Source organism: Rattus norvegicus, chromosome 10 (assembly GCF_036323735.1).
Source record: "Rattus norvegicus strain BN/NHsdMcwi chromosome 10, GRCr8, whole genome shotgun sequence".
Classification (NCBI taxonomy): Eukaryota; Metazoa; Chordata; class Mammalia; order Rodentia; family Muridae; genus Rattus; species Rattus norvegicus.
The window spans coordinates 47,797,990-47,815,665 of record NC_086028.1 but is presented as its reverse complement, the minus strand read 5'-3'; the positions used below and the strand labels follow the sequence as shown (position 1 = coordinate 47,815,665).

Genomic DNA, 17,676 nt, shown 5'->3' with positions numbered 1-17,676 from the left:
TTCTTCCACCCTTTCCAACTCTATGATGCCAGTGAGACTGGAGAGACAGCCAGTCAGCCATGGGGCTCCTGAGTTGAAGGGTAAAGGAGAAAACTAAGGGTGGCTCTGGAGAGGGTGCAGTCTGCACCCAGTCAGACCTGCCCGGTCTCCAGTGGTATTTCTTTGTCTTTCTAAGACTATGATGGCCCCACACGACCTGGAATGTGGTGGGGGGGGTGTAGAAATGGGACACAGTGTGGCTAGACAAAGGACAAGAAGCCCACCTGCCCTCTCCCTGGTTTTCAACTCTTCTTTGCCAGTATTTGATTGTTTATTCATTTGTTTGAGACCAAGAGCCGCTCTGCCTCCCTCTCGTCCCCCAGTAACACCTTGGAGCACAATTTAATAACTTTCATAGTTGACCTGCCATTTCACAGTCAAGAAAAAAACACATCCCAAGGGAGAGGGGTCCCCCACCCACAGACCTATAGTAAGCCAAGGGGACTGCAGAGTCCTGAGAAATCAGGTATGAGTCACCCCCAAGGACAGATGAACCCAGGTGAGGGACAGAGGCTAGCATTAAATCAACAGCCAAAGGGAAGCAGGACAGATGAAAAAAGGAAAACCCTTAGCTGTCCATGGCCTATACGCCCAGTGGTTGGGAAGCCAAGGTGGGAGGGTTGCAAGTTCGAGGCCAGCCTAGGCTGCACCGTAAAAGAGAAAAAGGAAAAGAAAGACCCCATATTCCTCAACTCCTTCCCATAGCCATGAGTCTAGCCTTGAGCCCTGGGAATAACTCCCATGCTTCCCAACCCTATTCTCGGCCTTCCTATCCCCCAAGAAGGGAGCCTTGACCTATAAGCAGAGGTCTGGCTGGGATATTCAATGCTAGCCTAGAGCCCTTTGACCACATGGCCTTCTGATGCTCTTGTAATTGAGGCCTTCCAGCATCCTTATGCCCCAGTCAGAGTGAGGTCTGTCTTCCTCATTCCTAATACAACCTCCTGACCACAGGGCCAACTTGGAGTTCATATGTCAAGGTCCCTGTCCTGTCCCATCCCTGTGTTTTCTGAACAGTTAATGGCTTTTAGTATATTTTCAGATGGGTCTACGGTTCAGAGGTACTGCATGGTATGGTAGGGAAGAAATGAGGAGCCAACAGGGTGGGGAGGGGCTCTGAGGGAGCCATAGAAGCTTTGCCCATGTTGCTTAGTTTGGTTTCTCTCACCGATGGCTGATGCTAAGGTCACTGTCTCCATTTTAGAGAGGGCACAGGCTTGCAGCTGTTGTGTAAATTGCCTGAGGGGCTGCATCGTGCCTGAGGGGTTGAACAACAGAGGACAGAGGGCAAAGCAAGAGTTACAGTTGCTTCAGAAGTCCCTGTGCTCGGCCACACTACATCATGTGTCACTGGATGACAAGCAAACTGAGTGACAGGGACCACAGCACATAGCACTGAGCTTGCCTCTGAGGCTGTTGCCTGCTCAGTGGAAGGCAGAACTCTCCAAACTGGCACCTAACGGTGGTAGATAGCTCTCTGTGAACTTTCCCACAGGAGATGGAACTTGGTACCCTGACCCCTCCATGTCTGTGGGGGCAGAAGCCCGTTCTTTTCTCTCAGAGGTGTAAGTACCAAAACCCAGGGCCCCTTTCTGAGCTGCATTCATCACTGGCTAGGCTACCCCTAGAACTAGGTGAGGGCTGATCAATCCTTGCAAGACAGAGCTAGAACTGAGGCCTGGGTGTACACACACACGCACGCACGCACGCACACACACACACAGACAATAATGCCAACAGTTTAAGAAGTCAGCCTCCGTCTCTTCATCTGCAGATCCAGAGTAGCAGTGTAGTACCTACCCCACAGCTCGCACCACACCCACCTGCCTCTCATGTGGGATCCAAACTCCACTTGCAAGCATTTTACCTGCTGCGGTATCGCCCCAGTTCCCAATCTCTGGTTTTATGGGCAATATAAAAGTCGGGGTAGAGAACAAAGAGCACAGTCTACTGGGATAGACGGGAAGAAGCTAGGCAAGGTCTATTGTACTTTGGAAATAAAAATGTCCTCTCTGCAGTGTGTAGAGGGGACCTCTCTGGAATGAAGCCATAGCTTACTCGGGAGAAATGGGAGAAGTGCTTTTGCAACCTGCTTCTGCTGTCCCCTCAAATGCCACACTACCCTATATGGGGGAAGTGTTCCCTAAACCCTGCCCCCCCCCCAAAAAAAACCTTGTAGCTCCTCAAACCAGTGGAACACCTGCTTTAATGGTTGCTACATCCTAGCCCATTCCACAGTGCTTACTGATGCACCTCTTCCCCTTCCCTTTGGGTCCACTTGATATACTGAGTTCCTATGGTAACACGCGCGCGCGCGCGCGCACACACACACACACAGGTGCACACCTCTTGCACCTCCCTCTTTACCCTCTGGAGCAAAGGAGCACTGAGCTTGGGCAATCTGAAAAAAAGAACAGTTCCACTACATTCAGAAGCAAGAAAATAGAAGTAAAGATCAGTAAATTGTCCTGTCTGGAGGCAAAGCAATGTTTCTGTGTGTTCCAAACTGACTGCCCCGTGACACAGGGAACTAAGGCTGGCCACTGCGGCTTCGTCAGAAGGCTGGTTGGGACATTGTTTTGGGGAGAGGTTCACAAACCAGGGCTTGCATGAACGGTGGGAGACTAGGTGTCTGCCGTCTAGGTCTCTTGCACCTCAGCTGGTGACAGAAGAGGCAGGGCTTGCCTTCGTCCCCTAAGGGATGTCCTCTAGACCCTTCCTTGCATGGGCTCTTGGGGGAACTGAGCGGCTGCCAGAGGCTGCAGTCACTCTTCTGGGCGCTCTGGATGGCACTTGACTTCTCAGTGTTCCCTTCTCTTTCAGGACCTGGGCATGGAGTCAACCTCCCTGGATGATGTGCTGTATCGTTACGCCAGCTTCCGGAACCTGGTGGACCCCATCACACATGACCTCATCATCAGTCTGGCACGCTACATCCACTGCCCCAAGCCGGTAGGCAGTTGTGGTCTGAAGCGCCCAAGTCCTGGGGTGTGTGGCGGGCCCCTTGCTGGACAGCACAGACCCGAGCATGGTCGCTAAGGAGTTGGAGTTGTGCTCAGGGGAAAAGATGCTTCCAGGGTGGACCCTATCTGTGGCTGCTTCTGGGACCTCTCTGGCTCCTGGAGCTGCCTAGTGCCAAGATTAGAGAGGAGGGAGAGTGGCCAGAGTCAACAGAAGACAGGCGAAGGGGCTGAGTGAAGTAGAAGACAGAAAGTAAGAAAGTCAGTCATGAGGGTTGGTGGAGCTGGCCGGTGGCAGGAGCCACAGGGAACTAAGTATAGTAGAAGCTGGAACCCTGGGGAACAGGACTAGAAACGTAGAGCCAGCCCTGCAGGTGGCTTACCCCTGCCTTTCTAGGATGGGAAGTGAATTTCCTAAAGGTGATCGGGGTGACAGGTAATAGAGCTGTCAACAGTAAACAATGGGTGAAATATTGCTTTCATGTGCATTTGAGTTGAGGAAAGCAGTTACTGAAGTAGGCTGTGCCCCTCATGAGGTCGTGAGGTCGGCAGAGGTGACAAGGCCCACTCTGCCAATCCGGGGCTAGGCAAGACAGGAAGTGCTAACTGCCTCACCAGGCCCAGGGATACAGTCCTGGCTAGGTGAACCTAGAGCTCTTTAACTTGTCCTTCCCTTCCACCTAGGTGGGGCTGGGGGGCCATATCAGTCTGTGTTACTCAGGGCTGCTACACAAAACACCTCCTCGCCCCGGCCTTCCTGCTCCCAGCCTGAGGGCTTCTAGGCAGAAAATAATTTCTGACATTTGGCTGGAAGTGCAAGGTTGGGGTGTCTGATGGGAGCCCTGTTCTCCATCTCAGATTTCTGCCTTCTCCTGTGCCCTTACGTGGTGGCCGTGCTCTAGACCCCTCTTAGAACAACTCTGATGAAAACTGCACCCTCACAACCCGGCCATCTCCCGAAGGCCCCACCTTGGTGGCTAGGGTTCCAACATTGGGTGGGAGTGAAGCACAAGCCTTCGGTGTTCTGCGTGGTGTCCCTTTCCTATACCACCTGCTTACCAGAGCTTCATTTCCACAACCCCAAATGGGCATCAAAGGCATCTCCCTCTGCTGAGAGCTACGTGAGATTGCTCATGAGAGGCACCTGCATGGGCCCATGGCCGCCTCTGCACAGAAGCTGATGTCGTAGCTGCTTTATGGCACACTTTCTACGGAAAGAGCCGAGCAGTGTCAGGAAGCAACAGCAGGTAAGATATGGTCTCCATAGGCCCAGTCTCAAAACCAGCGAGCTTGCTCTCCGACCAGGATTTCCAAAGCAAGCAGAGTGGGCCCTGTTCGAGGGCCAGCCTCGAGTCTCTAGGGCTCTCCCAGGAGTGGGTGAGAAAGAATCTCCAAACTGGTAAAGGGTAGCAGTGAATAGTTAAGCGCTCTATGCTCCTGCCCAAGAGCTCTGATTCACAAATGAATGGTACACATACGCCAGCTTAATTTTTGATATGCCTTACTAGTTCAGTGGCTGAGCCACTCCTGAACCTCCCCGAGGCTAGCACACACTCCCCTCGGTATTCCCTAGGACGCTTTCCAAATCTATATTTTATCTTTGCTGCCCCAGACCCAAGCGGGCCAGTCCCTGGGGCCTCTTCCCTGACTCTCACATGTCGGCAGGCTCTTAATTCTGATCTCTCTACTTCCCTGTCACAGTGTGGTCTGTCCCACACCCCCCTCATGGCGGAATTCCCTCTTCCTCCCCCCTGCATTTTTTCTTTGTTTCTTTGTTTCTTTTCTTTTTTTTTTTTTTTTAAGATTTACTTATTTTATGCATATGCATATACTGAGTTGTCTTCAGACAGGCCAGAAGAGGGCATCAGATCTCATTACAGATGGTTGTGAGCCACCATGTGGATGCTGAGATTTGAACCTGGGACCTCTGGAAGAACAGTCAGTGCTCTTAACAACTGAGCCATCTCTCCAGCCCAAATTATCCTTTTTTTTTACTTGATAGTTACTTTCCCATCTACCCACTAGAATAGAGACTATAAGTCTTTTATCCCAGTACTCGGGAATAGAGCAGAGTCAGATCTCTACAAGTTCAAAGCCAACCTAGTCTACATAGCAAGTTCCAAGCCAGTCAGAGCTACACAGTGAGACCCTGTCTTTAAGAAAAAAAAGGACTAAGGATTTTCCATCCATCTTGTTCATAGTTATATCTTATAACAGGAAGCAGCATGTCCCGTGTGAATTTGTGTATATGGGCATGTGTGTGTGTGTGCATGCGCACACACATGCATGGGGGCAGTAAGATGTAAGTATGTATCCAAATGCATGCATGCACCTGTGCGCATGTGCTGTGGAGATCAAAGGACAGCCCCAGGTGCCTGCTGTGCCTCAGATGTCTTCTACCTTTTATTTGAAACGAGGTCCCTTAATGGCCTCAAGTATATTAGACTTGCTGCTTCCACCTCCCCTGTCACCACAGCTAGAATTACAGTCAGGTTCCATGACAGTGGTCCTCTGACCGCCCACACAAATGTCCTCATACATATGCACGTACCTAAAAACTAACTTAAAATATATAAAGGAAACCAAAAAGCAAGGATTTGTTCTTAAACAGTCTCCACAGGTTCAGGAATCCAAGGCTGAAAGCCTCATGTACACTACAGGGTTGGTGGCCAAAGTCCCCAGTTTGTTGCCGTATGGGTGTCTCCGTAGGATTGCTCGAGTGTCCCATATCACCGAGCTAGCCAGGATACCTGTCCTAGAAATCATTCCTGCCCTTTCTGTTCTCTTGATAAATCATGGAGGAGACTACACAAAGAGGGAGGGCGGCCAGGAGCAAAGAACAAGCCGGTCTGGGAGGCTCCCACACACACTGAATGAGAGGATATTGAACTTTTGCTCCTCCTGCCCCTATATCTTTGCCATGTTTCTCCCATTATCTGAGCCCAACTAGAAACAAGGAACAAGAGAAACCAATGATGTACTCTTCAGAGCAGTCCTATGATGAGAGAAGGGTAGAAAATGGACTTGGGGGGCTGGAGAGATGGCTCAATGGTTAAGAGCATTGACTGCTATTCCAGAGGTCCTGAGCTCAAATCCCAGCAACCACATGGTGGCTCACAACCACCTGTAATGGGATCCGATGCCCTCTTCTGGTGTGTCTCATACCTACAGTGTACTCATAAATAAAATATATAATTCTAAAAAAAAGAAAGAAAGAAAGAAAATGAACTTGGGGGAGCAGTTGGGTCAGTAAGCAAAGAAAAACAAGCCATCTGTCTAAATGGTTACCTGTTACTTTATTGGGTTCTTCTGTCTACCACCCTTCCAACCTTGATTCTACTCTGATCCCTTCCAACACCCAACACTAGATAGGAGAGAAGGAAGGCTAGAGGGGAAGGGGGTTCTAGACTTCTGTAGGATACTTCCTGCTGATTAGGGGTTTCTTGGGGCAAGTCCAGTCTTTGTCATCAGAATATCTCCAGCTTCTGGTCAAACTGTAACAGCAACTGGGAGCAGCACCTTCCTTGGAGCGTTCCTGCTTCTCTTGGAGCTCTGGCATTTACACCCCCGCCAGAGTCCCTAGAATTAAAACTCTCTAAAGCTGGCAAAGATCACACACCTGCTAGTGCATGAGGCAAACCATAATCACCTGCTGTGAAGCAGCCGCATATCCCATACCTGGGATTGAAACAAAAATATATTCACATTAACATAACTGTTTTTTTATAAGAAACCAAAACTCTTACTACACTATCCAGTGTATAAAGTGGAGCCGTCAGAAACTGATTAATGAATGAGTAGATTTATGAATGAAAGAAGCCTTTGAGTGGAGGACAAGGTTGTCGGAGGCCTAGATGCTGTTATAGAGGTGCTTGCAAAATGAAGGTGGCAGATGGCACCTGACGGTTGAGAGACAGGAAAGGCTGTAGGTTGGCCATGAGTCCTGAGTCTCTTTCCAACAGATCGTGGAGAAGTCCCTCAATCAAGCCCTCCCCCCAGTGCTTGAGGACAGTATCACCGAGGTCTAGAGAGACTGCAGTGCCCCAAATCCTAGCAATTGTGCCAAGCTCCCACCCCTTCCTTTGCCTCCCCTGTCCATTGGTGTGAGCAAGAGTTGCTAGGAGTCTACCCCACAATCCGACAGTGACCTCGTGCATTGCTAACTGAAACTAGCAGACACCCACACAGTCCAGTGTCTCGTGGATCCAAAGGCAGTTGGGCATTACAGAGGCATGAGAACTACGGAGCAAGCATGCTGTGTAAATCCACCTCCACTCTGTCCCATTATATCCCATTTCCTGTCACCCCACATGGCAGGGAATATGACTACCCATGGCCCCTGTTTACTTGTCAAGGTTCCAGTCCCTGGAAGGTGTCTCATTCTCTAGTCCAGCTTCCAGGAAGAGGCAGACCTGCTGGTGTACTGAGACAGTTTCTGGACCCGCTGCCAGGAGCTTAGGGGGATCTGGTCACACAATGGTAGGTGAGCGGGACCATGGGGAGAAGTAGGAAGTTCCCAAGGAAAGTGCTAGGCCCAGGGCATGCAGACATAAGTAATGGTCAGTGCTTGCTGTCACAGAGACCCCAGGGTTGCACAAGTCGTGGCTGTTTCACACCTGGGAGACAGCTAGGACTCTGACACTAAAACAATTCCCTTCTATGCTGGGTCCTTGCCACCACCAACTGCCACCACCCTATACTCACACACACAAACCTACATACACACTTTCCTCCTATGGGCCAGCTCCACTCAATCCTATTGTCTGCTGGAAGAAGGTTTTGAAGAGCCTGAAAAAAGAAGGAGTTGGGGAAAGGATAAAGGCACCTTGAGTGAATAGGCAGAGGGCCAGGTTTCTAACGAGGGAAGAGAAGTGGGAGTGGTAGGACTGTGTGCATTCATAGGCATCCAAGGGAAGGCATAACGATTTCTAGATGTTCAGTAAGGGCAGGAGGTGTGGCTGGTGTTAGCTGCCATCTGAGGCCACGGTGGATCCCAAGCACAAAAAAACAACAAAAGACCCATGGTGAATTTAGTTCAGGCAAGCAGAGGGGCACTCATCTCTGTGGTGTGCTCTTTACAGTTACTCTCAACTCTAATTGGTGTGCTCAGCTATTGTTCCTGTTTAGCCAATGAGAAGACCGAGATTCTCTCTCTGGTAGCAGGAGCAGCCTCGCCTTGTGCTCCTCTGCCCCCTAGTGGCCGACGCTTTGTACTGCCAGTCCTCTTTATGCCTTTGTTCTCTTAAGAACATTTCGCGGCCTGAGCCTCTCCAGCTTGGACCGCTGAGTGGGAGGGCATGTTCCTAGGTATTCAGAAACCCAGAGAAGTGATTGGAGGAGGAGCCAGAGCAGAGGAGCGCAGTTGTGGGTTTTGGGTCAGCTTCTTCTGGAAACTGGCAACAGTTCTGTCCCAGAGCATCCCAAAACGATGCTAGGCGGTAACTCTGATCCCATCCACTGGCCCTTTTTGTCCTTAAGTCCCCTGAGCTTCTCCGCCGTGGCAGCACAAAGGAATCAGTTTTCCGGCAGTAATAGGAGGAGGAAGAGGTGACTGAGAGGTTGAGGAACAGTCAGGACAAAGTGAGAGAATGGGAGAGAAAACAGACAAAATATCGCGGGTTTCCCTGAGTGGCGTATCTTGAAAGCGGAAGGCTCTTCAAGCAACCAAGGGATCGGCAAGTGGGAAGAGGGACAGAGGAGAGCAGTAGGAGAGAGAATGTGAATACGAGATAATAATATGTGTATGAAAATGTCATAATGAAACCTATTATTTTGTACACTAACTAAAAATAAAGTCAATCCGCTGCCAGAGGACCTGCCTACTCACCACCAGTGTGGGTTTTTAAGGTTCCCTGGGATTCCAAGGTGGGAAATGAACTCTAGATGTGCCTTCTCTATCCCATCCTCACATTTCCATTCTTTGGCTCCAGAGTCAGGTGTCGCCATCACCAGTGCCTACCCCTGCTCCTCACCCCAGCCAAGCCTGTACTGGGAAAGACCCTCAATGTCCACACAGTGACCACCATAGTGTCTTTAGCCACCCTCTTCCAGGTGCTTCACTCACACCTGTCTCAGTGTCTTCTCTGACTACTTGCCCAGTCTTCTATCCACGTCCCTCAACTTATTCCATAGCCAGGGAGTTCAACCAGATCCTGAGGAAGCCCAGCTGCAGGTCCATGGACTTCGAGGTCAGCATGTTCAACAGGAGCCAGTCACTCCCCACCCTGCTTTTCCTCTGGAGCCCCTGTCGATGTGATAAGTCCTGTGACTTAAGGCGGATCAACTTAAGAGAGAAAGGGTTTATTCTGACTCACAATTCAAAGGGATATTCCAGGGGGGGCTGGAGAGATGGCTCAGTGGTTAAGAGCACTGACTGCTCTTCCAGGAGTCCTGAGTTCAAATCCCAGCAACCATATGGTGGCTCACAGTCATCTGTAATGAGATCTGATGATCTCTTCTGGTGTGTCTGAGGACTACCACAGTGTACTTATATCGAATAAATAAATTAATTAATTTTAAAAAAGAAAAGGGACAGTCCGTCATGTGGGGATACCAAGGCGGCAGGAGTGTGAAGTAACTATCACATTACATAACCAGAGACGCATGCGTGCCTCTGCTGGGCTGAATAATGCCTCTCCCCACTTAGCTTACATAGCTCCACAGCATGCTCAGCAGCCCATCCCCCACACGATGCCAGATTCTGTCACACTGACAGTTAACAACCCCTGGCTTTCTAGACAATACCTTCCCAATACCTTCATCCATTCTGCCCACACCTTCTCTGACCTGTATGTGACCTCTGTTGCTTTCAGTCCCTTCTATAGGCATTGGCCCTAGGTCACCCTCTCAACCTCCAGTCCTCCCACTCCATCTAAGACACTCCTAGGATATAACCTCGCCCACCAGTGCTCTCTACCAACTCCCTCGCCACCCCCGGCAATGTGTCCTCTGGCCTGTGTCACTGTATCCACTGTGCGTGACTAGGCTAAGGAAGAATCCAAGTCTGGGAATCTGCTGTCTACTCCAGGGTTTGGTGAGGTTGCCTGGAGTGGACATTCCAGATTGTCAGTCAGGATGAAGCAACCGGGAGCAGCAAGGCTGTGAGGAACTGGAAGGTGTCTTCCAGAGCAGTCCCTTCAGTCTCAGGCCGTCCCAAGGTGCTTAGATGCCTCATGTCTTCAGATCTCCAGTCGCAGGCTTCCTCCTCCCCTGTCCACATCAGAGTTTCTTCTCTTACCATTCTGTCAGCCCCAGCTCCCCAATTCTCAGCTCCCTCCTCTGTATAGTGATGGGCTTAGTGTCTAGCTTAGTGTCTGTGCACTAATCCAGGTAACAGATAGGAAGTTTGGGACAAGTGGTAACATGGAGATAGCCCCCAGGCCAGCCAGATTCAGATTCTCCCTCTCTCTCTCTCTCTCTCTCTCTCTCTCTCTCTCTCTCTCCCCTCCCCCTCCTCCTCTTCCTCCCTCCCTCCTTCCTTCCTTTCTTTGTTCTTCTGAGACTCTGAGACAGCTCTGGTGCACTTAGGACCCAAACATGTCCAGAGGGAAGATCCGTGTGAGGATGCAGGAGAAAAAACCTTTACAGAAGGCTAGGAGAGGCTGCACCTGGGCCTTCTGACCTCTACAACAGCGAGAACATTAATTTCCACCACTTAAGTCACTGGACTATACCCTGGGTTAACTGCAGTGGAAAGATTTAATAGAGAGACAACAACTCCATTTCTAGGAGAATTCAGCACAGCCCTGTGTTAGGTCTGAGCTGGGTGGAGAAGTGTGAGTCCCAGCCCAGGAATGGGTGACAAGAATCAGCGTTCAATTATGATGACCATTGGCAGTCTGCCAGTGGAGAAGCAGCCTATGAAATCATTTGGACTTGTGTGGCTGACCTTTGCTACTTTGTGGGTTCTTCTTTTTCTCCCCTTTATCCCCCTCTGGTTTCACCCGTATCGCTAGATAAGAAAGAAGGACAGAGGGGAGAGATAGATTCCTGAATCTAATTCCTTTCCTTTTGATTCTTCTTTGAACGTAACTATTTAAAAAAAAAAATAATACAGCCAACCCCCCTTAACAACCAACAACCCCGCCTCTGAAAAGTTCCCAGAATCCCAACGTCACACAATCTCAGAAACTGTCTGCAACCATGCTTCCACTAGAGCACGAGACAAATCTTAGCTACCGCAAAGCAGCCCCATATCCCCACACTTGGGATTAAAACAAAAAACATTCTTATAATACTTCTGTGGGTTTTTTTTTTTTTTTAATTCCAGAATTCTCACTGCAGACTTGGGATCAGATTGTGCAATTCCATGTCTTGGTTTTCCGTGTGACCTCTCTGTTCCTTCGGCTCTCACCTGTGAAGGAGGAGGGAGGGCAGCACTGGTCACATGGGCAGGTGTGGAGGATTAACTGAGTCCCTACTACTCAGCTGCTTTGCCTGGAACCCAGAGCACAGTAAGATTGCCATGAATACACTCTGTAGCTGTGAACTCCAGGAATTCAACCAGTCACAGGAAAATCAGGCCTTTAATCCAAGCACTCAGGAGGCAGAGGCAGAAAGATCTCCATGAATTTGAGATCAGCTGGTCATATAGTAACATAATTCCAGTACAACCAGGAGAGACTCTTCCCATAAAAGAATTATGTCAGTCCTGAATGTGGACAGACTTCTACACAGAGAGCCCCTGTCTAAGAAGAGGAGGAGGAGGAGCAAAGAAAAAAGGGAAACAATATATAATTGTTGAAGGGACACAGTTCAGGCCATGGTACTCAGGGTCACAAACTCAAGATGTTGATGAAAGAGGGCTGGAGATGGCTGGAGAGATGGCTCAGTGGTTAAGAGCACTGACTGCTCTTCCAGAGGTCCTGAGTTCAAATCCCAGCAACCACATGGTGTGGTTCACAACCATCTGTAATGAGATCTGATGACCTCTTCTGGTGTGTTTGAAGACAGCTATGGTGTACTTATATATAATAAATAAATCTTTTTAAAAAAAAATTCCAGGGACTAAGCCACTACCCATGGACTGACCCTGGGCTCCAACTGCATAGATAGCAATGAATAGCCTAGTAAGAGCACCAATGGAAGGGGAAGCCCTTGGTCCTGCCAAGGCTGAACCCCCAGTGAACATGATTGTTTGTTGGGGGGAGGGTGGTAATGGGGGGATGGGGAGGGGAACACCCACATAGAAGGGGAGGAGGAGAGGTTAGGGGGATGTTGGCCCGGAAACCGGGAAAGGGAATAACAATTGAAATGTAAATAAGAAATATCCAAGTTAATAAAGATGGAGAAAAAAAAACAACAAAAAAACAGAGGGCTGGAGAGACCCCTCAGCAATTAAGAGCACTGGCTGCTCTTGAGAGGACACTGGTTCGATTCCCAGCACCTATATAGTAGCTCACAATCTTCTGTAACTCCAGTTCCAGAGACTGATGCCCCTTCCTGGCCTCTGTATGCACTGTATATTTATAGTACATAGACATACATACAAGGAAAACATCTACACCTGTGAAAAAACTTAAATGCTGATGAAGCAAACAGGTGGTATAGGTAGACAGATTGCACTGGCCCTCTCAGATTTCTATTTTCTCACTTTGGGGAAAGACATAAGTAAAAATAATATACTTTATTACGTGAAATACAAGAGTCTTTTTCATGACCATAGCCCTGCTCCTTAGTAAGCACTCAAAGATATGTTGTGTGAGTAAAAAGAATGATTGTGGATACTGTGAGTGGGCAGGGGCAGTACAACATCTTGCTCAACAGACCTGTTCCAGCCAGTCATGGTCAGACCTCCCTCCGTCCAGACTTTTTATATAAAGGTCAGGTTTTCCAATGATAGCAACCAATTCATAAGGCAGATGCCCAGAGAGTAGCTCAGCAGTAGAATGCTTGCTTAGCATGTCTGAAGCCCTGGGTTCGATTCTCAGCACATAGGACTCACACATGCACACGTGCGTGCATGCACACACAGATAGCTTACACCTGCTACTCACCGGGAGCAGCTGAGCAGTCCTGTCTTGTGCTGAGCTCCCAGAGAGCCAGCGAGTCTGGAGTGAGGTTCAGGGGACCTCCAAGTCCTCCATGGAGACCTCACAGTCCTGTGCCTGTGGTTGTCTCTACAGGAAGGTGATGCAATGGGTGCCATGGAGAAGCTGTGCCGGCAGCTGACTTACCACCTTAGCCCTCATTCACAGTGGAGGAGACACCGAGGGCTGGTGAAGAGGAAGCCACAGGCCTGGTGAGTGGCAGTTCCCGTAGGCTGCCCTGCCCCAACCCTGCTGACCCTTCCAGGGGCACTGGGCTGAGGGAAGGGCCAGAGGTTGTGTCAATAAACCCAGCTTACAGGAGGTAAGATCATGCTGGATTTAAGAACCAAGAAAGTAACTTGGTCATTCTAAGTACATGAGAGATGGTGAAAGGGCATCCCCAGGGTGGGAGCTGGGAGGTATGGCCCCCAGATGGGCAGGTGGGAATGCGATACATGGAATTTCTAGTTCCTGGTGTTCCTAGTACTCTGGGATGGAAGCCAGGCATGATGGTGTACCTCTGTAATCCTATACTTTGGAAGCTAAGGCAAGAACCTTGTCTCAAGTGTGGCCATCAAAATCCACTTCCAGAAAGTTCTCTGGGATTATTTCCTTCCGGGGGATCCGGAGTCTAGCCTTGTCTGAGCCATACATCAGTGAAGACCCTCCAGAGTTTTATAGTCCCTAAAGACAAGAGGCTTGAGACACAATATACACACAGTACTTATGTGTATTGCTTCTCCTGGTAGGAAGCAAGCGAACCCGGGCTGAGTCAGACTTCCTGAAAGGGGGAACACCTCAGTCATCAAGACAGTTCCCCCATAGACATATCCATAAGTCAATCTGAACTGGACAATTATTGAGGCTTTCTTCCCGAGTGAGTCTAGATTGTTCCAAGTTGACAGTTAAAACTAAGCCTCGGGGTTGGGGATTTAGCTCAGTGGTAGAGCGCTTGCCTAGGAAGCGCAAGGCCCTGGGTTCGGTCCCCAGCTCCGAAAAAAAGAACCAAAAAAAAACTAAGCCTCATGGGGCTGGAGAGATGGCTCAGCAGTTTAAGGTACTGGCTGCTCTTGCAAGTGACTGGGGTTCAGATTCTCTGGCACCCACATGGAGGTTCACAACTCCAGAGATCTAACCCTGTTCTGGCCTCCTCCAGCAACAGACAGGCACATAGTGCACAGATAATTAGGTGTCTATATAGTGATGTATGCACGTGAGTGCAGGTGCCCTCTGAGTCTAGAACAGCAGTCATGATCATAGCAGCAGCAAAATTAGTTATGAAGTAGCAATGAAATTTTAGGGTTGGGGCGGTCACCAACATGAGGCACTGTATTAAAGGATTGCACTGATATGGAGGTGTCAGATCCCCCTGAAGCTAGAGTTGCAAACTGTTGTGAGCTGCCTGACATGGATACTGGGACCAAACTCAGAGTCTCTGCAAGAGCATTATGTGTTCTTAACTGCTAAGCTAACTCTCCAGTTCTCCCTCTCTATTATTGCTTTGGTTTTGTTGTTGTTGTTGTCTTGGGGGTTGGGGGGGTTTGGGGAAAAGGGTAGGGTTTTTTTTGTTTTGTTTTGTTTTGTTTTTTGAGACAGAGTCTCACTGTGTAGCACTGGCTGTCCTCAAACTCATGAAGTAGACCAGGCTGGCCTTGAACTCAGAGACCCACTTGCCTTCCAAGAGCTAAAATTAAACATCTACCACTACTCTGAGCTTTAGGGTTTTTGTTAGTTTTTGTTTATTTGTTTGAGACAAGGTCTTTGCTATGTAGCCTTGGCTGACCTGTAACTCACTATGCAAACCAGACAGGCCTCGAATTCATAAGAGATCCACCTGCCTCTGCCTCCCCAGTGCCGAGATCATAGCCGTGCACCACCATGCCCTGCTTTTTGAGATTTTGTTTTCTTAGATGCACTATGTAAGTCAGGTTAGCTTTAACATCACAATGCCCCTGCCTCTGCTTCTTTCCAAGTGCTAGGATTGCAGGTATGAGCTGCCATGGCCAGCTAGGTCTCCAGTCTGCCAGTGCCCACATGCAGGTTCAATCTGTTCTCCATTTGGGAACTGTTTTTTTTTTTTTAATTTATTTATTCACTTATTATATATAAGTACACTGTAGCTGTCTTCAGATACACCAGAAGAGGGAATTGGATCTGTTTACAGATGATTGTGAGCCACCATGTGGTTGCTGGGAATTGAACTCAGGACCTCTGAAAGAGCAGTCGGGTGCTCTTAACCGCAGAGCCATCTCTCCAGCCCCGGGAACTATTTCTTTCAACCTGCTCATTCCTCTCAGATGGCTTCTCCTCGTACTTGAATGGAATTAAGACAGGCACCGACTGCTGTGACCAACCCCTGCCTCCAGTGACTGTGACTTTTAAGCATAAACACACTCTTGCAGCAAGTTTAGCTGCAAGAGACTCAGAGCTTGCTTACAACTCAGAGAATGAGAGTGCGAAACTCCAATGGGAGTGGAGGTTGGGGACACACCTATCAGCAGACCAAATGGTCTGGGCTCCAGAATAAGGCAAGGGGCAGCCAACGGCAGGGAGAGGAAGGAGCTGAAAGCATCAAGCATCGAGCCTCCAGCAGCTGTGTGGCTCCGGAAGCCCTCTCACCAGCCTGCTGTCTTCAACTCTTGGAGGTGGACCAGATTGTAGAAGCTCAGCCCAAGTGATTAACAAGAACAGCAACAAGAACAAGAACAGCTCCTATAGGGAGCATTGCTGTATCTTTGTGCTTAGTGTTCCTCATATCCTATGATGATGGTAGCTCCATTTTTTTTTTAAGACAAGCACAGACCGTAATTAACTAGCTAGAGAGTACAGGGTAGGAAACTGCAGGCATCATATAAAAGCATAGGCTTAGGGGTTGGGGATTTAGCTCAGTGGTAGAGCACTCAAGGCCCTCCCTGGGTTCGGTCCCCAGCTCTGAGAAAAAAAAAAAAAGCATAGACTTGAAGAGCTACTAGAATGGCAGCCTCAAACCCCCAGCTCTGTCCACTCTGCTCAACCTGAAGCAGCTACTTGGGGATTTGCAACAAAACAGGACTCCCCTGGTCTCTGCATCCTGAGAGGAAATAGAAGAAATGAGGTCTCAGGTCACAGTTAAGCAGCTCTGTGCTGATAGTCACTATTGCCCCCAGGAAAGGCCTACCCGGCTTGCTTAACCTGTTCATTCCTTTTCTTTCAGCCTTAAGGCCCTCCTTTCTGGGAATCCTCCAGACAACATGGTGGATCTGTCAGGCATTCCACTGACTTCACGGGACCTGGAACGGGTGACCAGCTATCTTCAGCGCTGCGGAGAACAGGTGGACAGTGTGGAGCTGGGCTTCACGGGCCTGACAGATGACATGGTCCTGCAGCTACTGCCAGCACTCAGTACCCTGCCTCGTCTCACCACACTAGCCCTCAATGGCAACCGACTGACCCGGGCTCTGCTGAGGGACCTCACTGACACCCTGAAGGACCCCAGCAAGTTCCCCAATGTCACATGGATTGACCTGGGCAACAATGTGGACATCTTCTCACTACCCCAGCCCTTCCTGCTAAGCCTTCGGAAGCGCTCTCCAAAACAGGGCCACCTACCAACCATCCTAGAGCTGGGTGAGGGGCCAGGTACTGGGGAAGAAGCCAGGGAAAGTCAGCAGGACCCTATAGGGAGCTCTGTGACACCTGCCAGGGGCCATGAGAGTCAAGAGACTGTGATTCAGACATGATATGGAAAAAGGGGTTCTAAGCAGGAAATCCTGGATGGCTAAGGCAGGTTAGGGGTCCCTTCTATCAGGAGAACACCTGACAAGCCTACCCAGCTCTCACCAGGATGAAATCAGAGTACTAACCGTTTGTCCTCAAACCCAACTCCCAGTACTTGCTCAAGGGGTTCTGATGTTTCCATTCAGCTGTCCTAGAACAGTGAGTGCATCTGGACCAAAAGTTATCAGGCCCACTTACAATTAAGGCAGGTAACATAGGAACCTATTCCAAGACTCTTGGAACGTCTACTTTCCTATTCCCAGGGCCTTCTTGAAGGTAGTGTTTCAGGATACCAAGTGTGGAAAGCCCAGTTCAAGCTGTAGTGGCAATCTTACTGTGTAGGGCTATACCTTGCCTGGTTTCTTTACCCATCAACCAGTACAACTTTTCTACCAGCTGTTTCAGGCCCTTCTCCCATAATCTAGTCCTCCCTGTATTGGCTTTTCAAACTTATTTACCAAGGCTCCAGACCAGTTAAGTCCTAGTTAGCAAAGAGGGAGAACTGGGGGTTCTTAGCACTCAAACACTCCTAGTCCCTAACAGTGAGCAACTGCTCATCCACTTAAACCCAAGAACTATTATCAATATCTGAACTCAGTTACGGGAAAGCACAGCCTTACAGGCCAGGTTAGCAAACTAGTTTATAGGATCTGGACAAGATGGTGTCTTGGCATGGTACTGCACAAATGCAGCCAAGGACAGGAATTGAGTGTGGGTGCCTTACATGCTTTGGAACCTTTAAGTCTTAGGTTGTGAGAACAGCCTAGACTGACTAGAAGTTTACAATGCTAAAGCTGGACTGTTTAACACCTGACACTCGACTTTACTCTGCAAATACATGTTTTTAAGGACCAAGACCAAAGACTACGCTTCATTACATGTAGTGCTCTTTA

General features: G+C 49.2%; 1 protein-coding gene across 1 annotated transcript in view; it reads left to right on the top strand.

Moving 5' to 3' along the window:
- Lrrc75a (leucine rich repeat containing 75A) overlaps positions 1-17,638 on the top strand; it is a 44,550-nt gene extending 26,912 nt beyond the window's left edge. Inside the window, exons 2-4 of the mRNA NM_001398992.1 lie at positions 2,863-2,991; positions 13,124-13,239; positions 16,221-17,638. Of these exons, the coding sequence (NP_001385921.1) occupies positions 2,863-2,991; positions 13,124-13,239; positions 16,221-16,746 (771 nt within the window). The 3' untranslated portion in view covers positions 16,747-17,638. The remainder of the gene's footprint in view (positions 1-2,862; positions 2,992-13,123; positions 13,240-16,220) is intronic.
- The last annotated feature ends 38 nt before the right edge of the window (positions 17,639-17,676 follow it).